This window comes from Caretta caretta, chromosome 3, assembly GCF_965140235.1.
Source record: "Caretta caretta isolate rCarCar2 chromosome 3, rCarCar1.hap1, whole genome shotgun sequence".
Lineage (NCBI taxonomy): Eukaryota > Metazoa > Chordata > Testudines > Cheloniidae > Caretta > Caretta caretta.
This window is the reverse complement of record NC_134208.1, coordinates 167,876,300-167,903,058: the sequence shown is the minus strand read 5'-3', so window position 1 is coordinate 167,903,058 and position 26,759 is coordinate 167,876,300. Positions and strand designations below refer to the sequence as shown.

General features: G+C 43.8%; 1 protein-coding gene across 1 annotated transcript; it reads left to right on the top strand.

Annotated features, from left to right (window-relative positions):
* Positions 1-1,039: 1,039 nt before the first annotated feature.
* Positions 1,040-12,786, top strand: ATF3 (activating transcription factor 3). The gene is made up of 4 exons (XM_048843131.2): positions 1,040-1,354; positions 6,179-6,422; positions 7,771-7,878; positions 9,525-12,786. Exons 2-4 carry the CDS (start codon positions 6,183-6,185, stop codon positions 9,720-9,722), a joined length of 546 nt encoding a protein of 181 aa, XP_048699088.1. The 5' UTR covers positions 1,040-1,354; positions 6,179-6,182; the 3' UTR covers positions 9,723-12,786.
* The last annotated feature ends 13,973 nt before the right edge of the window (positions 12,787-26,759 follow it).

Below are 26,759 nucleotides of genomic sequence, written 5' to 3'. Positions count from 1 at the left end.
GACACGGGGTCACATTTTCAGTTCTTTTGAAAACTTCATAATCCTTCAAACATTACCGTAAAACGGGCTTTGCCTTTATTACTAAAAAGCCCCACTCACCTACGCACCCGATTCCTAGTAAAAGCCTGTAAATGTACGGAATTCCAAACAGCAGATCATGCCGAAAATATCTCAGGAAGCACATCTGCGCCGTACGGGGGAAAGAGAATGGGGAAGTGATTTTTCTCTAGAAATCTTCTCAATTTTCACCCGCGGATCGGACAGTTTTCTGAGGGGAGGCTTACGTTCCAAAGTGAATTCGGTTCTCTGTTAGAAATGCCCCTTTCCCATCCCCACATGCTACGGACAGACCCGTCCCCGCCTCTCATCCCGTTCGCTAGATCTTCGGCGGAGACGAACTCTTCGGAGAGCCACACCGGGGCGGGCTGTAGTATTTTTGTGGCAACGCGCGAGCCTCACGCTGTTCCCCTTGCACAGGGGCAGCCCGGTAAGGCTGACGCGCGTACACACACACACAATACCACACACACGGGGCTAGGGAGTCTCACACTGTTGCCTCCCAAAAGGGCCGGCACAGATGCCTGATGCACAGTTACACATTCTCCCCCCTACACAAACACACACAGGCTGATCTAAGCGGGGGAGGGGGGATGATTTTCAAGCCGTTTAAATCGCTACAGAAAAACGAGAAAGCCTTTCCTAAAAGGTCCCTTCAGCGAACCAGTTCTGCCCCCTCAGTCCACCGCCGCCCCCCGATCCGTTACTGCCCATCCCCGTTGCAGCAGGATGCCAGCGATCTGGAGTCATGCAGCTGGCTTGGGCACCATTGGCTCATGAGGCTGACACGCAGCTGCAGGAGTTCACATCTGGCGGCTAGCCCAGGCGGCTGCAGTCCTGTTATGGAGCGTGTGTGCAGGCGAGCCAGCTCCCTTGCTCCTCCTCCTGGTGGGGACGGGGGGGAGCCTTGCATCACCGCCCCCTGCTCGCTGCGCCCCCCCTTCCTTCGCTCTCTCGGCGAAGCTATTAATAGCATGACATCAGCCCAGGACTCGCCGCCAGAGTAAATACCAGCGCTGCCCACTCGCCTATATAAGGAGGGTGATGCAACCTCTCGCCGAGCCAGAGATTCAGACACACACCGGGAAGCAGCCGCCGCCGCCGCCGCCGCCGCAGCTCTCCAAGCGGCAAACTCGGAACTGCCCGGCAGGGAGCCTCTCCAGCCAGAGCGCCCGGCAGGGAGCCGCGCAGACCGAGCGAGCCGCCCCGCTGCTCCCCGGCGCTGCCTCGCTCCTGCTCGGTCCCACTCCGCCTCTCCCAGCCGCGGCCAGGCAGCGTGAGAAGCGGCGGGGGAAAGGTGAGTGAGTTTGGAAAGGGGAGCGGCGGGGGGGGGGGAGAGCCGGGGACTCGGCTCGCCGCGGGGGAGGCAGGACTTTGCTAAGGAACTTGACAGTGGCGAGGAAAGCCGGGGCGGGGGGAGGGGGGGGGCACCCTCCTCTTCGCCTCGCTCGCTGGGCTGGGCAGTTCGCGGAGCACGCAACTGAAAGCAAAAGTGCGCTCGGGAGAGCGAAGTTTTTGACTCCGGCTGGGGCCCCGCACAAGAAAAAAGCCCCCCTCCACGCCCCGCCACCCCCATTTCTCCCGCTTCGGCGTCTCTGACACGCGCCCGAGACATCCCCCCGGTTGACACGCTCCGCAGCCCGCTGGGACGGGGCGATCGCTGCTCGCCCGAGCCACCGCCGCTTCGGCTTCACCCGGGGCGCTCAGCCGCGCGTCTGACCCGCCGGGCGCTTTCTCGCTGGGGCCAGGGGCGCCGCTTCGCTGGGGGGGGGGGCTGCGCATCTGCCCCCCACCCCTTCACCCGCGAGACCGGGTTTCTCCCCTTTGGGCGGCCCGGGTCGCTTTACTGCCCGATTCATTCCTTTCTCTAGGGCTGGGGGTAGCGGTCGAGCCCACAGGGCGGTGCATTGTTCGGCAGCAGGGAGCGCGGCTCTCCCGTGCTGTGGCGCGCCCGGCGCCCGCAAGCTACGGCCCAGGTTGTGCTGCGATACAGTCGTTTAGACTAGAGAGAAAAGTTAGTAACCAAGAGCTCAAAGCACCTTCTGTTAAGGGGAGTCACCCAGCAATGGCTGTGTCTGTTGAGCCTGGGCTGGGCTACACAGAAGTGTTGTAAGGTCCCAGGTGGAGCTATTCTCCTTGATGTTATTTTGGGGGAAATATTGACCTCTTTGGATGATTTGATTAGGGGACACACAGACGAGAAGTAATATCATCCTGCAAGGTGGGGAATAATTAGATAACAATAGTCTCTTCCCCCCCCCCCCTCCGATGACTGACATGAACAAGATCAGTTGCTGACCTGTTGCCTAACTGAGCAGGGTTGAGTGACGACGCAACAGAAAAACTGTTACACAGAACGAGTTTCCTGTGTGAAATCGATTTACTTGGTAGCAACAACAGCAGAGAAGTTCGAAGCCAGCAGATGCGGAGGCAGAAATGATAAGGGATATCAGAATCCTAAAGGTCAATTTGAGTGCGCAGAGGTTGTGAACTATAATTGCTCTTAATGCCGTTTCAGATTAACCTGTATGGCTCACAGGGTTTATTGCGTCAGCAGCAGAGGGAAATGCATTCATCTAAGGAAATACAATTAAATCATTCATCTGCAGTTAAATTAAAGGAAAGCTAGGAGTGAGGGTGACCTGAAGTGTTCATTTTTAATATTCGCATTAAACTGAAGGACACTTTAAGTAACATAAAGGCTGAGTTTGGACTTTGGAATGGAGAATGTGCCCTGACACATAAAATGTCAGAATGTGAGAGGTGAAAACTAAAAGTGGTGAGAAAAATACCATTACACAAACTGTGGAATGGGATCTTCATCAGGAAACTTACTGTTTTTTCTTGATCATAAGCTTCTGATGGAGTAGCTTGCTCTTGTGTCAGAGATGAATTGAGCCTCTGTGGTGCTATTCTGTGAGGTGTTCAGCACCTCCAATTCCCAATGACTTCAATGGGAGATGAAGGTGTTCAGCACCTCACCAGATTGGGATCCATGCAGTTGTATGGAACTGTAGTTAAACAAAAAGGTCTAGATGTGATTGTTTTCTTGGGCTAATTATAGAACAAGCCAAAGTGTGTTAGGTGCTTTACAGAGTAAACCAGGCCCTTGCCTCAAATAACTTACAGCCTAAGATAATGTACAGACAGATGACTGGAAAAAAGGGAGGCAAAACAAGTTTTTAACTCTTATTATACTAGTGTAATATAGGAAGTTGTATGTTTCATCTTGAAGAAAAAATGTTTTTGAACAGAAGAAAATACCAACATTTCAATTTTATGTTGCTTTATCAAGTATACAAAAGGTATCTATCTAGCACTCTCCGTACCTCTGTTGTAGTTCTGATTTATAATTATTTGTATTATCATAGCATCTGGAGCCCCAGGCATGGAGCAGGACTCCACTGTGCTAGGCACTGTACAAACCAGAACAAAAAGACAGTCCCTGACCCAAAGAGTTTACAAAATTGGTTACAAAAAACAAGCGGAAACTAGCAGCAAACCCCACTAAAGCAAAACTGACCCAAAACGGTACTCCCACAAACCTACCCACCCACAGACCTCAGCCCCTTCGAACACTTCTCTTTCCTAAAGCCTAAGTAGAGATGCTTTCCAGCCCGTTTTGAAGGTCAACAGACTTGGCTTATTTCAGACCAAGGGGAGCTGCAAGTTCTAAAGTCAAGGGTGCCCATAGAGAACACTTCCCCATCACTCTTAAATCAAGGAGACACCAGTAAAAGCAAATAGGATTATCAAAGGGATTTTAGCAGAATTTCGTTAGTGCTAGTGGATATTTGAAAATAACTCCTTAAATTACTAATGGAAATCCAGCATGGACAATATTTCTCAAGATATTTTCCGTGAAAGCTCTGAACATTCTTGGTTTCTTTTGGTGGTAATGCTGATTTTAATTAAAAGTTTATCCACTTATTTTTTAAGAAAAACAGACCTACCACCAGCACTGAAAATTTATTAGCACAATTAATTATTTGGGGTGGGCTGGAGAAATGGCTTTGTTTAGATCTCTGATTGGAGTGAATTAAACAGAATTACCCATATAGAATTAAGCTATCACCATGAGCAAAAACAATACTGACAGCTAATGCACATGGCTAAGGCTTCCTCTATCCACAGACAATGATGGGTTCAATCCCATTGGAAAATAGAACCTATCTGAATGTGTTGGTGAAATGCTAAATGGTAAATGCTGTTGTTGGTTTGTCAGCTGGAAATCCGAGGGATGTTTCTAACTTGCTGGAGATGAGTATCCTCTAGCTCTCTGGAGATGAGTATCCTCTAGCTCTCTGAGATTATAGGATTAATGGGTATCAATACTTAAGATGTGACTCATGAGCAGGGGCTTCCTGAAGTGAATAAATTTACATAAATTTCCCAAGGTCTGTTGGAATAACAAATAGTTCCAGGGAATTTTCCCTTCTTTAATAAATGACGGTGAAATCCTGGACTCGCTGAAATCAGTGGGAATTTTCCATTGACCTCAGTAGGGCCAGGATTTCATGTGGAGAATTTGGGAACTCCTCAGTTCTTCTAGTTTTATTGAAAATGAGAAAATTTTTGGAAAGCCTCCAAACCTGGGATTTGGTGGCCAGGGCAAGGGAATTCTACATATTGGTAGTTCACTAACCTTAGGATTTTGTATTTACCCTTTTCAAATATTTAGCTCTGGCCCAGATTCTGCTCTCAATTATCCAGTGTAAATCTCTGGATAACTGAGAGAGGAATCTGGCCTTTTGCTAGAGTACATAATCTTCAACCACACCCAAAACTGCAAAGTTATAGCACTGACATAAAGGTGAGTGCACAAATCTAGGCTGACTACATAGAGCCTTCACTTACGTACAGAGATGCCCTGAGGCAGTTGTCTACTTACTTGCTAGGGAGTTAATTGCAACTGATTTTACTATAATTACCAAAGGAATCAAGAACAGGTAATACTATAGTAACCCCATGACTACAAGATATACAGTTGACTGCATGCTGTGAGGAAGTAGAAAAAGCAAGATGGTAAAATAATCTGAATTTTATCCAATTTTTAAAAAATAAGGGTCAGATCCTCCACTGGTGTCAACTGGCATAGTTCCATTGAACTTAGTACAGCTACTGTACATCAATTTACAGTGATGGAGGATCTGGCCATAAATGTTTAATCATTTAAAATACCTTAATTTTAAGGGTCTGCAAGGGTACTTTCAGATTTCACAAGAGCAAAAGAATAAAATATACTTCACATTTTGCATTATTCCTTCCCTCCAACTCTACCTCTGGCTTGATACCTCTGAGCATATATAGCTCTTTATGCTTGTGCCAACTTTTATTACAAACTGCTTTTCAGGAATTTATCTTTTGATCTGAACAACTGTGGACCAGGTTCTAATCTCGCTCAGTCACATCCATGTAAATCTAGGCATCCAGTGTAGTTACTTTGGATTTACACAGGTGTAACTGAAGCCAGGATCTATCCCATTCCTTCCAAGCTCGAATATAGAGGTACAGCTCTTAGTATGAGAGAACCATTAATTTTGTCTTTTTACAATTTTAAAATTTAAAACCTCTTCAATTGCCATTTTCCTTCTATGGGTCCTTCTCCTTTCCTCCCTCACACCCCAATATTATTGTCACACAGCCTGCCATGCTTGAAGGATTCACAATGCCATTTTACTTTGCAGAAAGATCCTGAAAATGGACTTGCATAATGAGATAGAATCTAAAAAACATACATCCATTTAAAAATTGATTAAATATAGATGCATTCACTTAGGACCTGAGCCTACACTGCTTGATTTCAATGGAAGTTTGAATTGCTCAAGGAATGCATGATCACTCCTTATAAAGTAGACAGTAACTGTTCTCTTGCAACCATCGTGAACTACAGTGTCAACTCACACACCTTTCCATGAGACTCTAAAATCTATAAATGTGTGTGTATACATATACACTATTTATGTGTATAAATAGTGTAAGAATGTCACCTCAACCTATGCAAAAAATATGCAGGGATTGGTTCATAGTTATGGAAAATGCAGCTCTCTTCTGTCAAATCTGTTTGGCTTTTTAAGATTATTGAAAGACTATTCAATGTTTTTATTTTGTTCCTTTTCAGCAAAATGATGCTCCAAAACCCAAGCCAGGTATCTGCATCAGAAGTCAGCGCCTCCGCAATTGTTCCCTGTTTGTCTCCTACAGCATCACTGGGGTTTGAGGATTTCACAAATCTAACCCCACTGGTGAAGGAAGAATTGAGATTTGCCATCCAAAATAAGTGCCTATCCCACAGGATGTCTTCCACATTGGATACAGTGACAGTGTTGGAAAGACCTGTTGAAATGTCTGTTCTGAAAGCAGAGGTATTTTTCCTTCGATGATAATTCCGTTTGATTAGTGTTCTGATTTAATGGACCACTAAATATACCAACGACCAAGAATGATATAAACTCAAACACAGGCAGTCCTCAGGGGACTAAATCTGTCACTGTGTTCAGTGCTCTAGTGTTTCTTTATTTCTGTTTTCTTTACGTGCTACTGTGAAACACGATTTCACTTTTCATTTCAGTTAGGGCCAGTTTATTTTTAGCCTGACACAAGTAATAACTTCCCTTATTAATGGAAGGGAGTATCTCTAGAGGCTACTCTGGATCTGGCTTCACTACTGACTTGCTGTAGGGCCTGGAGCAAGTCACTGCAATTTAACCTTGATTTAGTTAGTTGAGGTCATCTGCAGGTGGGAGGTAAAGGGTTGACTTTCCTCAGCTCGCTACAGCGAAGTAAAATCAACCACTAGGATTTTATATCAAGGTCACTATCTCAATATAAAAAGACACCTTTTATTGTGGTGAAGACATAGCTTAAGTTTGGTCAGTAGCCGTGAATTGGTTGTAAAAACCAGTTTTCTGGTTGTGAACCTACCAGGTGGCCAAAAGGAAAGCACTACGCTGTATAATAAGCTATATAATTCTTCCTCTTCTGAAGAAACTAGCTGTGCCATTCCTAGCCTCGTGGGGGGCCAGATTGTGAACTCATGCACATTGGTATAAGTTTGAGTAACTCCACTGAAATCTATGGAGTTATACCAGTGTAAAATCCAAGTGAGATGAGACTCTGGTCCGTAGGGCCAAAGTTACTTTGGGTTTACACTGGAGTAACTGAGAGCAGAATTGAGTGCAAAGAGTGGAACTTTTTGTGAATTCCATACACAACCATTGATCCCCACTCCACACTCCTATTGGCGTCAGAGGGCGTTCAATGTGTAAAGATGGCTGGGTTGAGTACAGCTAGTAGATCGTAGACACTGGCATAGTACTCTGCTATCCAACCACCAGACTAGGGGCCTGATTCTACACATCATTATTACTCAGACAAAACTCCTCCTGACTTCAGGGAATTAAACATTAGTCAGTAGAATAAAATCTGAATATATTTTTAATTTAAAAATGTTGGCTTAAATAAATCTTCAGAATGTGACACATAGAGGACCTCATTCTGATCTGTTACACCAGGTTTACAATGATGACCTCAGAGGAGTTACTCCTGATTTACACTGTTGTGAGATCAGAAGCATACCTCTAGGGTGTCTGATGCTCTGTCTTGGTCAGAAACATATTAGTGCTACCATTATTTTAAAAGTCGGCAATTATCAACATGATTATTCTGCATTTACTGCATCATGCTGAGTATGTGCATCTTGAATCTTGCTAGTTTTCACCCCAAGAAGATGAAAGGAAAAAGAGAAGAAGGGAAAGGAACAAAATTGCAGCTGCAAAATGCCGCAACAAAAAGAAGGAGAAAACAGAATGTTTGCAGAAAGTAAGTTACTGACTTTGACTGTTCTCACCCTATTTCCTCTTTCCATTATTTGGAACAATAATGTTCCATTATTTGGACAATGTCTTCGGGCTAAAGGTCAGGACTGGGACTCAGGAGATGTGGACTCTGTTCCTGTCTCTGCTACAGGCTTCCTGTGTGATCTTGGACAAGTCATTTACCCTCTTTTCCCCAACTGTAAAGTGGAGATATTTAGCCACCTCACTTGAGTGTTGGAAAGCTGAATTCACCAATGGGTTAAATTCATCTTTGTGAAGCAGACTGGCACAAGGCCTGTGCAAAATCTTAGGGCACTGGGGTAAATTTCACCCAAATGCCTTTAGATCAAATTTGATTAACAATGAAAGATAGATGAAAAATAACTGTGGAAGGAGAAGAAAAAATTGTTGCAATTTTAGTGAGTGATAATGTTATATATGTGGATAATACTAATCTGAAAATGTAAATGGAACACATGAGGAATTAAAATTACATTTCACATAATGTACATTATAGATTCTATGACAGGTTTCAGAGGAACAGCCGTGTTAGTCTGTATTCGCAAAAAGAAAAGGAGTACTTGTGGCACCTTAGAGACTAACCAATTTATTTGAGCATGAGCTTTCGTGAGCTACAGCTTATAGATTCTAATAAGTTATGCTTACTCCATGCACCAAAACTTGATTTCTCTATGAAATGGCTCTCCAGTTAGAAATGATCACTGATGTAGCAGCTTAACAAATTAAAGCTGCATCTCATTTGGTTTATAATTAACACTTCTGATTGAACTTTTCAGAGAAGTAACTTTTACAAATCACAAGCTTATGTACTATTACTATTACTTATTGATACCATAAGCTTATGCCACTGCAAAACAGTAATGATGTCATAAGAGTCCTATAGACAAGAGCATTTACACATGGTAGCACAGAGGACACAAGAATAGGCACAAAGTATCCCTTATGGTTCTAATGTCTGTCTCCATTAGCAAGTTTGTGATTAGAAGCGTTTAGTATTTAGTGCATTAAGAGTTCTAAACAGTCTCTCAAAGGCCCCATATCTGTGACTGTCTCTTCAGAAAAGCGTGGGGAGCCCATTAACATCACTCCTTGTGTTGGTCAGAGCGGCTTATCAGAGAAAAGCAGGGTGCCGCTTCTTATCATCCTACCCCAAAATGAACGCTCTGCCTCCCCATGCTCTAAGTCCCTCCTGGCCTGGGAACAAGGAACCAGGCTAGAAGCAAGGATTCAGATCCTGGGGTGCAGCTCACTGGAACTTCCACTTGGCCGTTGGACTGGCCGAGTGAGTTCATAATGGCTCTGTGTGTGTGTGTCTGTGTGTGTGGTGGCAAGTAAGCTTCCTTTTGGCCAAAGCAATGTTTGGCAGGTAGCTCTATTGAATTTGGCTTTGTGACCACTGTCATATTTATTTAAAGGGCAAAGAGGGCCATTGTCTGAATCTGTTCTCTAGACCATTATATACTGGTGAGGTACAGCTGCATAATTATGACTAATTGAGAAGCAGGTAGTTTCTTTCCAACCCAGCCATCATGCTTTGCTACCAATAAAGGGTGGCAACCATCACAATAACATTATGGTTAACTATGTAAAATACTCACTGCAATACTTATGTCTGTGCTCTGTGGCTAGGAATCAGAAAAGTTGGAAACTATCAACGCAGAACTAAAGGCCCAGATTGAAGAGCTAAAGAACGAGAAGCAACATTTGATATACATGCTCAATCTCCACAGGCCCACTTGCATAGTTCGAGCACAGAACGGGAGGACACCTGAGGATGAAAGAAACCTCTTTATTCAACAGATCAAAGAAGGAACATTGCAGGGTTAAGGCAAACCAAGAGTTCTCATAGTGCATCTTTACACCAAAAAACAGAAACCATGGAGGATTTGACTCTGTGTATCTGTAGGATCCTTTTAGTCTAGAACCATTAGGCAGGGGAGATTGCTTTGTTAAGCAGGAAGGATCATTTTGGCTTAGCTGTGATTCTTCCTCTCCAAAGATTTGGTCTCGATCAAGTCAGAGTCCTCTGCCTCAACTCTAGGTTTTAGTACTTGTCATACTTGCTGTTCCTAGAAGCTACAGACAACAGCTCCGGAAGTTTTAGGTCTCTGCTAGTGTACAGTGCCTGCACTCATGATGTTTGTGTTAGAACACTATGACTTCCAGTGATGCACATTGTACCGACAGCTGTGCTGGATGGACACTATCTTTCCTTGTTGCTGGTAGGGAAAGCACACTCAGAGTGTTTTTAAAGTGTTGCAGTTTCCAGAATGATGCTTTCTGGCAGAATGTGTTGCTATGTGATGGGACTGTAGTCTAACGTAATGCTGCAAAGACTTTAGTTTCAAACTAAACATTGTACTTTTTTTTTCTTCTTCACAACACTTGTGTGGATTTTTTTATGACTCAGCAGCAGATTCTGAGAAATCTGATAGTTGTGACAAGTGTCAGTTTCTTGCCAGATGTCCATGTAACTAAGTTTGCAATTACTGAACTGGAACGTCCCTCACTGTTCTTCAGGAATTGCAATTTTGCCATGAAAAATAGGAAAGCACCTTGGCCTTTGCGCACCCAAAGTATAATATCTCATATGTGTGGTATTTCAAAGAACTTTATGGAAACAAAATTACAGTAAAAATAGACTTGAAAAATATAATGATTCCCTGATGTCTTAGGTTCTGAGCATGCAATCTTTATTCAGGCAAAACTCCCATTTATCATTCATTCTGGGTGAAATTCACCCCTGTGCAGAGGGCAGGTGCAAGGGCTATACATCATGTAAGCCCTATTTTGACGCTATAACTGTAATTTAAATAATGCATCCACCTTGTGCTGGCCCTCTGCACATGGGTGAATTGCACTTTTTGGGAAGAGGGAACTAACCAGGAAGGGACTTCAATAAGACTTTTGCTTGAATAAGGACTGCAGGATTGAACCCCAAGTTTGTGAATCTCAGAAAATAGAAATGGAAAAGACTTACTACATTAGATCACATAGGGGCTGATTATGCACACCTTTACTCAAATTAGCAATCCTGTTCACACAAGTAGTCCCACAGGTAGCTCTTACTCATGTGAGCAACAGTTTGAAGTCTCTCACCCTGTCAGGATTATTTCTTATTGCCAGATTTATACAGGGGAAAGAATTCTGATTGTAGTAATTTTCTTTCACATTTGAGTGGTAACTGCAGCCAACCAAAATGCTATTTAGAATCCAAGAATAGCCTAGAACTTGGTGATGTAGTGAATAACTATTTTTTACTTTTTTAAAAATCTAACCTGAGATGTTTTGAACTATTAGTTGAGCTGCTGGACTAAAGAGCTAGAGTTATGAGTGTTTGTTTAAATTCTGATGTTTCTGTGAAATCCTCAGATTGTTTAATCCTATTCAATATTATCATTACAGTTTTCTGTAAAAGAAAATATTATCCTTATTTATCACTAATATTCCTAAGAAGTTGAAATAATAAATATTGCAAACAAGACAAAACTGAAAACACAAGTGTTGTACTGTTTTTTTATTTTTACTTTTTGGTGTCTAATATTATATATTTCTAAACTTCAACGCTTCTATTTGGGACACCACTTTTAAAAAGTATAAGTGCCTGATCCTTGCCTCTCATGAGGTGTTGATCATCTTGCAGGATTGGGTTCAGAGAGTTCATATCTCAATCAGTGGTGTCTAATTGCTTAATAATGCATTTTAAATGAAGTAAACCATAAGAATGGAGCTTACAGTACATAATATTTTACACCAGTTCTGCAGTGTTAAATACAATTTCAAATTAAAGGCTAAACCAATAGATACCTCAACCATCAGCTTCTTACTTTGCAAGCCCCAGATGGGTAAAACAGATATCATACCAGATCCTTTTTTTATTTTTATATTCTGCAACAGAACTTCTTAATACACTTTCCTAAGATCTGGATATTGTAATGTCCTATATTGTAATGTCCTATATTATGTTTCAAATATGTACTTCAAGTACCTGAAAGGTGAATGTATAAAATACAACATATTGGGCCACGTTCAGTCCTGGGGACCAAGTCTCTCATTGCATATTATTTGGAACTTCCAATGACTTCAATGAGAGTTTCTCAGATCCTGTGGCTGGAGAACAGAGCCCCCTCATGCAACTCCACTGGCTTAACTGGAGTTACACAATGGATAAATTTGGCCCATTGTTTGTCTGACACAGGAAATACATAGAATGTGTTTCAATAACCTTGTCAAATGAATTTTCGTTAGCATTTGACTTCTGTAATATAGAAGCAGTAGATCTAGGCATAATCCAGATACAAACTCCTTGGCTTTGTCCTTTGTGCATCAAATATCAGCAAAGGCTAAATAAAAAAAAGTTTGTCACTTATGCTGTTATGAGGTATTAGTATAGGGACTGGCTTCATTTACTGTTCAATATAATCACAAAATTTGTCTCTTCTTTAGGAATTTTGTACAGTTGCTCTTAACTGTATTATGGTGACGCAGGCGTCCTGCATTTGCTGCTTGAGTTAAACATAAATGTTATTTACTAGCATGCCAAATGTTAATGTGGTATCACTACTTTTGTCAGAAGATATTCTGCTTTTATGTCTAACTCTTTGGTCATAGCTGCTTTGCACTGTGTGTGTGTGTGTGTGTGTGCGTGTGTGTGTGTGCGTGCACCCGTGTGTATGTGCAAGTATAATTCATAAGTTATGGTACTGAAGTTAATTTGAATATACCCAAGAAAGCAATGTCTACAAAAATGTCTAGACATGAGGAATGCATTGCATGGGTTTAGTAAATGTCTACTTTATTCAGGAGAATCTTTAAAACAGCATTAAAAGCAATTTGTTTTCTATTCTCAAGGTTATGTTTTGATACTTTAATAAAAAATAATTAATATACATTTGCTCATGTGTGACTTCATTCTAAGATTCATTCAAAGTCTGGAAACAATTTCTTTTCTTAGAAGAACAATAAACTATTTTAAAAAATGTTTTCTAGGTTTACAACAATAAGTTTTTGGAAGTTGAAACTGGCATGGTTTACTGAACTCTGTATTCCTCCAGGTATACACACTGTTTTGTTATTGTAGGATTACCCAGGAATGCTAGGCTGCTGGTTTTATACATAGCATAGTAGTTGCATCATGGGACTCGTAGCCAGAACTTACATGCTGTGAGGTGTTGGGCAAGTCACTTTAGCTCTCCATGGCTCAGTTTACTCATCTGCCAAATAGGGACCATGCATATGTTAGAGGGCTGCTATAGATCTTCATATTTATAGATTGCTTTAGGATGATAAAATGGAATGTGCTATATAAGTGCAAACTGTTAAACTGCAGGTTGAGGATTTGGGGATTTTGTTGTTGGTTGTTTATTTGGGAAAACATTAAGAATCATGGCTAAAATATGCAAGCTTGTATATTCAGAACTGAGCACCTACATCCATACTATAGTTTCTAAATGAAAGTGTCCTGGCACTTACTAGTGCTGACCAAAAATTTTAGCTTGATTACTTTGCAAATAAGCAAAACCCTCAACACAGTGGAAATTCCAGTAGATTGGAGTTATTTAAATATCAGTAGCCCCAGAATCCAGTAGACTAAGAGATCCATTGCAACATTCCAAAACCTAGTTGGCCAACTGAAACCAGCTTAAAATTTCAACTGGACTTTCTACTAGGAAAGACATTGGATAGATAGGTGGAATTTGCGGCTACCAATTTCAACAGCATCTCTTTTCTTTATAAATGGAACTTCCTTATCAATATATCCCTTTAAAAGACTTGCACCAGCCAACATGTATATATTCAGTCTCACCCATTTTCTTCTATCTGCTGTTATTTGGATTGCAATCATGCTTTAGCTAGTATGGTTTTGACTTCCTGTCTCATTTTATCTTTGGTAAATTTGTAAGCCGCCTTCTGACTTACCTTCAACACAAACTATTAATCACAGGTTTGTTTTAAAAAGACTCATCAACAGACTAGACATTGCTGATGTTAATTGTATTTATATTATATATTTATTTTCAAACATATGATCTGAAAAAATCTAATTGTGTACATCACTAGTGTTTGTAACATTCTTATCACTATTACACTTGTTCTCCTTCCCCAATTCCCTCTGATAGTTTGTTACATCTGCTCCTTGTATTTTGTCTTAAATTAGGGCCTGATCATGCAATTATATCCATGCAGATCACATTGCAGAATGGGGGCTTTCCAAAAGTTTGATGGGGCTCACTATGACTAAGACCCACTAATGAGTGTATTTTGTTCTGTGTCTTTTCTATCCTCATAACCTATTTTTACACATTTTGCCCAAGAAAGCAAGTTCAACAACACTGGGATAAATAATCAGAACGTCAATTAAATTAATTAAAGGGGAGAAGCTCCCATAAACTGAATAAAAATAACCATTAATTCCATGTTTTAGAACAGATTAAGGGGCTATTTTAGACTTTAAGAGTATAGGTTGGCATTTTATAAGTTTGTAGCTTTACCTATTAAATCTTAAAAGATCACAGATAGCAGATGTTCTGGTCTTGATGTTTTTGTAGAAGAAAGATCTTATAGATGGTTACAAAACTCATAGAAAGAAATCACGCACAAATGTAATTAGAGGAGGGAAAACACAATCTAAATTATGTTAAAATGAACAAAAGCAAAAAACAGAATAACTAGTTATGGTTATACTATGCTTTTTAAATGTTACTGATGGAGATCACCTAGTGGTGGTTAGCAGTAACTTCACATGCCATCTTCAAATCTTGTGAAATTGTTAAAAGGCGCACAATTAGGCACCTCTCTGTCCTTTTCTCTCCCCCTCCCCTCCCTGAATCCTGTGAATATTTATGTATGTGTAAGCAGTGTCAGGATGAGCTCCACCCTGACATCTGGTGGTGAGGTGTGGCAAGTTGTGGAAAAGAACTTCAGGGGCCGATCTTATTTGCATAGGCACACCCACCACACCTAGAATGAGACCATAGCTGCCCAAATGGTCACTTTGGCTGCTGTGGGATCCCCAGTGTCTCTGTTATTGGGGCAGGAAGAATAAATTGTTATTACCCTGATTATGGGAACTGTGCTTGGAACTGTACGTGGCCTTTTGTTATGATGGAGGGATTCACCATCAACTAAGTAGCACTCGCTACGCAAGGGTCATGGGTTCCAAAACTGTGTGAGGGGAGAGAAACTTGAGACAGGTATTAGTGCCTGGTGGTGTAGGCCCCTTTGTGAGGGCCTGAAGCACCAATTGCACCTCTGTCTCTCTCTGCTGTGGAATATTAGAGCTAATTTTGATTTCATTAGAAGTCTAGTTATAGGCTACTGAGCTCACTTTGGGCTGACAGTGCACCAGCACTGGGGCTCCCCTACTACAAGCTGAATTTACCTAAGAGCTGAAATCACTGAGTGTTGTGTTAAGTAGTGGGGGAGCCTGAAGATATATTGTGGAGCAGTTTGCGGGACGGCTGGAGTGCCTTGCGGACCGGCTGGTGAAGCAGTTCGACGCGGAGCAGTTTGTGGATGGCAGGAGCTGCTTGTGGGCCGTGGAGCTGAGCGAAGGAGTTCGTGGGGCGGCTGGCGGAGCGGAGCGCAGCTGAGCGAAGGAGTTTGTAGGGCGGCTGGCGGAGCGGAGCGCAGCTGAGCGAAGGAGTTCGTAGGGCGGCTGGCGGAGCGGAGCGCAGCTGAGCAAAGGAGTTCGTAGGGCGGCTGGCGGAGCGGAGCGCAGCTGAGCAAAGGAGTTCGTGGGGCGGCTGGCGGAGCGGAGCTGAGCGAAGGAGTTCGTGGGGCGGCTGGCGGAGCGGAGCGCAGCTGAGCGAAGGAGTTCGTGGGATGGCTGGCAGAGCGGAGCGCCGCTATGGAGCTATGGGGCGGTCAGCTTCAGATCATGTAAGGTGCCTCTTACCCCCATCCCATTTCCACCCAGGTTGGGAGGTAGAGCTCCGCAGATGAACTTTCGAACTCTGGGGCTGCCCTGACCAGGGACAGAGACTTTTTGGGGCATTGGACTTTTGGGACTTTGGGTGATTTGGGGTTGCTGGACTCAAGAACCAAAGGGAAAAGGGCATGCCCCAATTTGCTTGGGGTGGGGTTTTTTTGCTCATGGGTTGTGTTATGAATCCTGTTGGTGGTGTTTCCCCAACATAATGCCACATTGTTTCTCTCTGTTATTAAAAGGCTTTTGCTACACTCAGACTATGTGCTTGCGAGAGGGGAAGTATTGCCTCTTGGAGGCGCCCAGCGGGGGTGGTATATATTTGTCCCAGGTCACTGGGTGGGGGCTCGAGCCAGTTTGCATTGTGTTATTGGAATGGATCCCCTAGATATTGAACCCGGCCCTTGTTGCTGCCAACTCTGACGGGCAGAAGGGTTACATATGTGTTTAACTTTATTACTGGGAGTAATCCCCAAATCAAAGGAATTACTTGTGAAAGTAAAGTTAAGCTAACGTTCAAGTGTTTGCAGGACTGGGCCCTGAGATTGCAGTTGACAATGTGGACTGTGGACTTGCTGCTACATTTCTCTTATTTTACGCAGCAGGTGGCAAGAGCTTGCAACTGACATTCACTAATACTGTCAAACACAGTTCAGTAGAAAGGACCATATTACTAGCATTGGCCTCAATTCTGCAAATGCCTGACTTCAATGGAACTCACATGTGGATTGGAGTGCAGCTCCCCCGGGACCGTGCTCTCCCTGGCTTGTGTAAACAGTGCTCTCCCATTGCACCCACTCCTCCTTGGCTGGTGTAGTGAGAGATCTTCATCCTATTTAAATCTACTTTAACCTAATCAGAACTGAGGCACAGAGAGAGTAAGTGACTTGCTCCATGTCACAAAGAAATCCAGAAAGCCAGTGGTGGATTTAATAGCAGAACCCTGAAGTCTTAACTCCCAGTCCCAGTATTGCCAACTCTTGTGATTTTATCACGAGTGTTCTTCTTAAAGCTCCAGATCCTACAGGCATGCAATTAGGTGAGCATCTCAGTGCTCATGGTTGCAGAGAAAAGCTTGACAATGTGACCAGAGTTATCATAAAGGCTTAGAAACGACAAGACAAATAAAATGAACCCAAAATATATTATATTTTTAAAATTTCATTATTTGTAAGTAAATCTCACGATTTTTTGGGCCTTACTCATGATTTTAGAGTGCTTGGGGCTGTCCATGCTGCATTTCCTGCTCTAACAAGCAGGCACTCTATGCTCTTTCTTGAATGACACATCCTAAGGATGCTGCTGTTAGAAAAATCAGTTATCAGCGGAGATTCTGAAAGTGTCTAAAGACTAGACTTCACAGCTAATAGTGAGGGGGGGAAAGTTGGGTGTTGTCAAAGATTTATACTTGTTTTTAAAGTAACATGCAAACATCATGCTGCTCTCTGCACCAACAGCAGTGAGAAAAGTTATTTCATTGTACATTTATCTTAGTAGTTATTTTTATCTTATTTCCCATAGCAGCATTCAGTTGCATTCTTGAGCCTCCTGTCTCTTTGTGCACTGACCCTCTGCTTCACTTCACTTTAGAGATTGTTACTTGAATGAACAGAATGTTTCAGTGTTTGCTTATGACCATCCCATCCCATCATGTTTAGAAGCCATTCCACAGGAAGATTAAACAACATTAAGGTTGCATAATTAAGCATTCAAAAGTCAGGAAATGTCAATGATTAAGTTGCAAGCAGAAGCTTAACCTTGCCCACTCTGTATATCCCAAACAATAGTTTTTAGTTACATGATCACTTATTATTTCTCAAATAATACAATAATTACACCACCTATACACATATGCAGTATCTTGTAGACTTTTGTACTTCTCTATATGCCACACTAACGAAGCCCATGAAAATATATATATTCACACAAGATGTGAAGCAAATAAGGCAAGGGCTTCTTACAAGAAGCAACTCATTGTCATGATATAAGGAATCAAAGACATTCTTACACGGGAGACATTTCGAAAAGAAAACTACAACTACAGACACAAACAGGCTTCCACATAACCTGTGTTCCAGCTTTGTCTCCCTTGTTTACCAGGGACCACACCTCGTTGGAAACTGTATAGCATAGAGACATCTCATGGTTGAATAATATATTGCAAGTTAACATATCATTGTACGTACTGTGGAGGTCATGCATACAACCCCAGGGCGATGGAGGAAAGGAAGGACTGCAGAGGTTAGTGCATTCAGTTCCTGCAAGCTCCTTGTGTGGCTCTTAACTGATTCCCCTCCAGCTGAGCCAAAAGCTATATCGATGTACTCCAGAGGAGACATATCCAGCCCTCCTTGGCCAGGATACCTCGCTGTGATAGAGGTTGTTGAATGGGGATTGGAGATAGAAGATGAGGATGTGAAAAAAGTCCTTCCTAACAATGAACTAAACTAAACATACGTCTCTCCAGCAAATGAACGTTCAATTCCCTTGCAAAAAAAGCAGTTCCTTCTCTTCAGTTCCTCCTTCACTCTTCCTCTTCTCCCCTCTCCGCACTGCAGCCAAACCCTCAAGTTCTCCCTACCACTTCCACAGTATCAGAAGGAGCAGCTTTAAGCATAGGCTACGTAAATGGATGTCTATAGCACCAGGTCTAAAGGGGCACTGGATCACCACTGGAATAGCCACAGCCAGACCATCAGGACAGTTCTGAACATATCTGTCTGTGGAGCTTCTGTGTACCCAGTATCCTCCCTGTTCCCAGAAATGTGTTATCCTTGCCAGGGGTGGCAGGTTTGTAGAAATTTTGGTGTTGCCCAGAACACCCAGAGCCCCCCCCCAAATTCCACCCCCCCCCAAACTCTGTCTCCCACCTGCCTAAGGCTCTGGGACAGAGTTTGGGTGGGGGGAGGAGGTCTAGGGTGCAGGCCCTGAGCTGGGGCAGGGGATTGAGGTGCAGGAGGGGTGCAGGCTCTGGGATGGAGTTTGGGTGCTGGGTGCAGGCTCCGGGCTGGGGCAGGGAGTGGGGGTGCAGGAGAGGGTGAGGGCTGCAGGCTCCAGGCTGGGGCAAGGGGTGGGGGTGCAGGAGGAGGGGTTGAGAGGTGCAGGCTCTGGGATGGAGTTTGGGTGCAGGCTCTGGGCTGGGCTGGGGGTGCAGGTTCTGGGAGGGAGTTTGGGGACAGGAGGGAGTGCGAAGGGTCGGGGTGCAGGCTCTAGGAGGGAGTTTGGGGGCAGGAGGGAGTGTGTGGGAAAGGGGTAGGGATGCAGGCTCTGGGAGGAGATGGGGGAGGTGCAGTGCTTACCTGGGGCTCCTCGGCAGGGCTGGCCAGGGGGCCTCCGCACATTGCTACCCCTAGGCACTGCCCCCGCAGCTTCCTATTGGCCGCAGGGGCACTCGGGGTGGGAGCAGCGCGCGTGGACACAGACCCAACCCACCCCGCCCAGGGGCCACAAGGAGGGGCCAGCAGCCACATGGAGTAAGCAGGCAGGAAGCCACTCAGCTCCACTGCACTACCCATGGTGGGTGGGGGACTGGGGCCATTTTAAATCATCTGGGGGACACGCGGGGCCGGGGGGAGCGCCCGGGGGCGGAAAGCAGGGCCGAGGGAGAGACCTGTCCTCAAACAGTGCTGGAGCTGGGCCCCGGGCCAGGAATATTCCTGGTGCCCAGGCACCATGGGCCCATAGACGTCGCCGCCTATGATCCTTGCATCCTGTTTATTCATGAGCAGCAGGCTCCTCTGGGTCTCAGGTGAGCCCCAGAATCCGGCTGCACTGGTTGCAGTGGTACCACGGCAGTCAATGGAAAGATTCTGGGATGCGTTTGGGAACGAAAGGTTCCTGTCGCAGATAACTGGGCAGGAAACAGAGACAAATGACTTGGTGAAAAAATGTCACAGGTGACTGGGTGGGTAGAACAGGGAATGACTGGGATTATGAGGAGGTTCAAATTCCATCTTTGCCTAGGGACTCAAGGCACCTGCAACCATCCCTGAGTTGCAGAAGCATCAACATGATAAACCAGAGTTTGTCTTAAGCAAAAAGAGGACAGTTTGGCCACTACTATAGCTGGCCCCTTCACTCTGAAAGCTCACTGATACTGAATGGGAGATAAGATTCTACTCTAGTATATCAGCTGGAAGCCTCGAATTCTTTTCTTCCACAAGCACAAGCACGTGAACAGTGAGCTGGCTGCTGGGAAGACAGTCAGTTAAGTCTGCCATTCCTGACATTGCCTCAGATTCCTGCTCCCATGAGTAGCTAGGCAACTTTGTGTGTGTCAATGAGAGTGATGTGGCTGTCCTACAGATAGAAAATAGAACCTGTTACTAAAGGAGCTTTCTACTACTACTAAAGCAGGGGGAAAAGCCTGTGTTCTTAGAGATGAACTTCAAAGGTTCTAGACCGGAGGTGGACAAACTACAGCCCGCGGGACTGTCCTGCCCTGCCCCTGAGCTCTTGGCCGGGGAGGCTAGCCCCCAGCCCCTCCCGTGCTGTCCCCCAGTCCCTGCAGCTACGCTGCCACATGGGCAGCATGGCTTGCACCCGCCCACCTCCCAGGCTTTCCAATAAGCCTGTCCTGCCGCTCTGAGCAGCATGGCAAAGGGGGCAGGAGGTCCCCAGGGGCAGACAGGGGGCAGTCGGATGAGGCGGAGGTTCAGGGAGGGGGGCAGTCAGGAGACAGGGAGCGGAGGGGTTTGATAGGGGTTGGGGGGGTCCCGTGGGGGGGGGGACAGGGAGCAGAGGGGGTTGGATAGGGGGTGGGGTCCTGGGGGGGCACTTAGGGACGGGGATCCCGGGAGAGGGTGTCAGGGGCAAGAAGTAGGTCGGGGGTCCTGGAGGGCCTGTCAGGGGGCAGGGGTGTGGATAGGGGTCGGGGCAGTCAGGGGACAGGGAGCAGGGGGGGGTTGGATAGGGGGTGGGGTCGCAGGGAGGTGGTTAGAGGCGGGGGGTCCCAGGAGGGGGTGGTCAGGGGACAAGGAGCAGGGTGGGTTGGATGGGTCGGTTGATTTTCAAAAGTCCTGAGTACCCATGAATCCTAATGAAGACAATGGGAACTGCTGGGACTCTAAACCGTTGAAAAACCAGTCTGCTTTTATTTAAGTGCCACAGATCTCAAAATGTTTTATAAAAGTGGGCAAGTACCAGTATCCCATTTTACAGATGGGGTAACTGAGATACAGCCAGGTGACATGACTGCCCGTACACTACATGCCTGATGAGCTCTTAAAACCTTCTGTCTGCATCATTACACGTGACATCGACACACTTAATTAAAATAAATCAAAAGAAAAAATATACATAATGCCACTAAAAACAGCCAGTTGTTGCCATTACTAGTTATTATTCTGGTAAGAATCTGTCCTATCTTTTTTAAAATTCTGAGTTGTACCTGCTATTGCTAATAATGTAACTGTGCCATTGCTTATTCTACTTTAATGACAGTAAAATAATTATAATAATGAAGAAACAAATGCTGTCCTCACTTCCTCCAAGGTCATGGAAAGCTGTAATCCAGTGGAACTTTCTCAGTTCGTCTGCACGAATTGAAGGACCGATCACTAAAAGGCCACATTGGTGATTCCACACCCTGTGTGTGCCATGAATATCTACAGATTCCAAAAGCATTGGAACCAGGCTCAGAACCAGGACCATCAGCATCAAAAGCACAAGCCATTGTGTACATGAGTTCAGAATTAAGAGACATTCATAATCAAGTTGTCTGAGTACAGGACCCGACACCAGATGCTTCTTCATTCTAATCCAGTTCTAACATGGCAGCCTTGGTCAAGTCACTTCTGTGCCTCAGTTTGTCCATCTATAAAATCAGACTACAGGAGGTTTGGCTAGTTAAAGTTTGTGAAGTTTTCTGGAGATGAAAATCTCTAAATAAGTGTTAAATATTGTTAAGAAACAGTATTAAAACGGCATCTGAATGCTAAGTAACAAGAATTGGGAAATTAGAAAGTATTTCTAATTTTAGATAGATGAGTACATGTATTATTAAAAGAATGGAAGGTGAGTATTATGCCCAGACTCCTTTAAAAATTATTTCTGTATAAAAGGACCCAATTAATTTTATTGGGTCACTCTTGTAACATCACCTAGGTGACCATAGCAGCATCTTGCATGGAAAGACAGATTACCCAAACTTTATGAAAAGGTAATTCTGTTTCTTTAAGTCATGGTAATAAATCCACATTCATCGAGTAAAATGGACACTCACCGACTATCTTGTGTGCTCTGTAATGTCAGGTTAATTGAACGTTCAATATATGTAAATTGAAAAAACATTAAGTGTCATATTTTGATTTATAATCCCCAAGTGACTAACTGTTCTGGGCAATTAACACAGAATTATTGCCAGAGATGTGAAATATTAGAATAATAAACCTTTTCAGAGATACAACTGTTAAATGTGCATGAGCAATCATGAATAATGTTAATCATTTAAAAATAACTCCAGGGATTGGTGCAATCAGATTTCAAATTAAAATATTAAAATAAAATTCCAAGTTTGGCGAGTGAGTCTGTGTTGTTTGTGCTGCACTACACTGTGCTAGTGAGCTAGATTCAATCTCTGAAAGTTGTCTCTTGTTCTCCCAGCCCCCATGACAACAGTGGAGACAGTGGGCCAAATTCTGAAATGGGGTAAGCATACAGGTCTCCTGGAAGTCTCTGGGCCAAGTTAAATGGTGACTAAATGGTGGGGTAAATTATATGTTGGGCTTGAGCCTGATGTCAGACTGGAGTAAATCAGGGCTAATTCCTAGGGTGGTTGCCAACCCTCCAGGATTGGCCTGGAGTCTCCAGGAATGAAAGATTAATCTTTAATTAAAGATTATGTTGTGTGATGAGACCTCCAGGAATACGTCCAACCAAAACTGGCAAGCCTAGTAATTCCATTGACTTAAGTGGTCTTACTTGAGTATGAAAGATTGGAATCAGCCTGCTGATTATACATTGCTCATAAACACATGGAAAGGGCAGAGTAACCTGCACAAATCTGCCGTTTGTTGGGGTGCAACATGAATGTAATTTATATGCCAAGGGGCAGAAAGTGGAGATATAACAGGCAGTAATCAGGACCGGCTCTAGGCACCAGCAACACAAGCACATGCTTGGGGCAGCACATTTCCAGGGGCGGCATTCAGAAAAATCCACCAATGTACAACAAAAAAAAATACATGAAGATCATAAAAATCCCCAGTAGTGTGATAGGATCGTGACGTGAAAAATATCATATCATGTCGTGACACGGTCACTCATAATGTGAACATGCGTAAATGTGTAAATGTTAACAGTTATTGATTAATTAAATCAGGAATCACGATTACTTGTGTGTACTGTGCCACCCTATCGGCGCCATTCACGCCAATTTCCGTGTCGCGTTGGTGCCAGCGGTTATAGGGCTAAAACGCCGGGACAAAAACAAAAAATAATTTTTGCTCGGGGAGGCAAAAAACCTAGAGGCGGCCCTGGCAGTAATGGCAGGTGTCAATAAGTGATGTGGCTGCAGGTAGCACATTGTCCTTATCTTCTTCCAAATACACTGTTCTGCCCTCCCCTGCAGGATGATCATACTTTCAAAGTCAACTCCAGGGACACTGTACCAGGGACATTACAAGGAACCGTTTTGGTGGCAGATGAGGGTGAAGAGAAGAGGGGAAGTGGGAGGAGAATGGGGCACCCACCGCTCTGCCTTTCCAAAGGAAAAACTGGGACACTTTTCAGTAAAGCAGTGTAGGAGAAAACAGTATTTATCCCTCTGTGACCCTTTACTGTTTTATACTGGTCCCCACTCTCCCCTTGCGGTGTAGTGGTCTACCATCTCTCCCTGATACATACACCATTACCCCCTGCACTCAACCCAGAACCTCCCCATTGTCCTCCATCTCAAACCCCATGCACACCATCCTATCCTCCCCACACTGGGAGAAAGAACCTCTAACCATTCCACCCCACCAGCGCTGCACCCTTGTCCACATGCTCCACCACAACTTAGAGCACACCCACCACTCTGCAGGCTCAAGAAGCTCATTCCCACCCTCAGCCCTTTTCTCCCCCTGCCTCTACCTTCAGCCCATGGACACCAGGTCTTCTAATGGCAGGGAGCCCCTGCAGAGAGGCTGCATTCCTTCTTGTGTGCCTCCCTTTCAGGTGCAGTCAGTCACTATGAGGAGGGCCTGCTGCCTCTGAATGGTAGCCAGGCTGCTAGAGCCCCAACAGGAGTCCCCCTGTGGCAGCAGGTGCTACTGCATGCTGCCTTGCTACACGGTGCCTATAGTGACAGGTTTCAGAGGAACAGCCGTGTTAGTCTGTATTCGCAAAAAGAAAAGGAGTACTTGTGGCACCTTAGAGACTAACCAATTTATTTGAGCATGAGCTTTCGTGAAGTGAGCTGTAGCTCACGAAAGCTCATGCTCAAATAAATTGGTTAGTCTCTAAGGTGCCACAAGTACTCCTTTTCTTCTTGGTGCCTATAGTGTAGCTAGCAGCATTATTGTTGCAGATTAGCCCCATTAGTGGCTAGTAACCAGCCACCTCCACTAAAAGGAGATTGGCAGTAGAAAAGTCCTCACTAAACACACACTCTGTATATTACACTCCCCCATTAGCTGATGTCCCCTCTTTACCAACTTTCTTCCACTTTAGTATCTGTTAGGCTTGTTTTGCATACCCACTGCATACCAAATCAACTCAGGTTACTGCATTTTATCACATACACTCATTTTAGGACCAATCTCCCCCCATGAGTAACTCATACACTATTTAAGTCACCATTAAATGTGGCCAACATGCTTAATAATATAGTAATAAATATTATTATAATTTTCATTTATTATCACAATAGCATCTAGAAACCCCAACTGAAATCAAGGCCCTATTGTACTAGGCATTATACAAACACATCCTGAGAGGCCACTACTCTGAAGAGCTAATAATCTAAGTAGAATAGAGAGACAAACGGTGGAAGAAAGGAGTGTTACTATCCCCATTTTACACGTGGGGACCAGAGAGGGCCTTGTATTACTCTCTAGTGACCCACTGGGTGGGCTTACTGTACAAGAAGTGGTTTTCTTATTTTAGATAGATGAAATCTGCTTGGGGGACAATTAAAGTATTCAATGGGTGTCATTTTGAAAATAAGTTTGATAACATTTTTTGGTTTTCACAAATGTTTTGAAAAACAATTAATAAAAAGTCATGAAAATGCGTCTTTTCCATATCCTCTGAACTGAAAATAACTTTAAGTATATTTACTAAACTAGTTTTCAATTTTTTTGACTAGCTCTGATTGCTACATAATTGTTTTCTCACCAGACAGAAACAAACAAATCACTATGATCAAGGTCCTTGAGGGAGTTGGGACTGTATATAGGAGAATGAATAAGATTCTGGGGTCTTGGAAACACATTCAATACTCTTTCTACCACCCTTTCTTCACCTCCCTGCTAAGAAAACAAGTCAAGACAAAGTAATGACCCTCAGACTTAAACAGGTTCCGGGTGAGGTTTTTTAACGTGGAGAGTCCAAGGCTTAACTGATCTTCCAGGGGCTTCTGCCATCTTCTCATTAAAATGTTCTAGACACAGTCTCCTACAGGTAATATTTTAGATTGGTACATGAACAACAATTAGTGAGCTAGAAATGCAGCTTCAAACTAAATACTGAGTCAGAAAACCGTAACTAGCTTTTCATAAACTTGAGCTAGCCAGTTTCTTTTCACCACCATTGTCATGAATCTCTGTTTGAGTAATAAAATGAAAGAAGATGCTTTATTGTACCTGGGAAAGACAAGGACAGATTGTTACAAGCATCTCTGTCAGAGAGACCCAGTAACATTTATTAAAAGATTTGGGACCAGGATCTGAGTTTGGGACTGGGTCAGGTCCTAATATCCTGGGCTGGCAGAGATGGGAAGCATTGCAGTGATATTATCAATTATTCCTGTGTGAAATTCTTCAGGGGCAAAGGAAGAAATGCCATACAACATTTTAAGTCAATTGTCAGAAATCAATGACATGTCATAATCAGCAAATGACAATACAAACCACAGAAAAATATAAAAATGACCTGGGGGAAAATATATCCTTTGGGGCTGGGAAACAAATGAACATTTACAGCCAGGAAGCAGATCATTCAGAAGAGGGGATTTCCCTGGTTTACCCTCATTTCAAATAAATCACTGGGCAACAACACACTCATCCTGTGGGAGGAGAGAGAGAGAGCTTCTTGCATCTAGTGACCTTTCTGGCTGATTCAGGAGTGACATTGATAGACCTGAGAAACTACATGCCATCTTCTTCTATCAGAAGGATAGCTATCCTGCATATGGATGAGGGTAGCTGGAATAAAGAAGGGAACGCAAGAAATCCTTGGGATTCTGCTGGAGTATTGGAGAATATGTTGGGGAAAACACATTCTTGAATTAGTTCTTCTCATAGCTGGTATTAATGATAAGGGGCCAAATTCAGCCCTCACTTACAATGGCTGACTTCGATAGGAGTGAAATTGATAGCAGATTTTTAACAGGCATATAATTGAGGGCAAAATTCAGTTCATGAACCCATGTCTTTTACTCATATTTAGTGGCTAATCTATTTCTGATATATAATTTGATTACTTGAAAATATATACTAATAACTGTGACTCTGAGAGTCTTTAATACACATATGTGCATGGGTCTCCCACTGACTTCAACAAGAGCTGTAGGCATTTATCTGAGAGTAGCATTTCATGAATCATGTAAAGCTGTGGAGGTATTTTACCATTCCTTCTGTGGTGAATAAGAAACACAGCAGACAACAGTCCAAATGCGGAGTTTCCGTTCAGCATCTCCTTCTATGAAATGTGGTATTTCAACCACACACTTTTTACCAAACAGTCCTTAGATGAGCTCTTGTGAACTGTTCAAAAGCTGCAACCAGACACTTGCT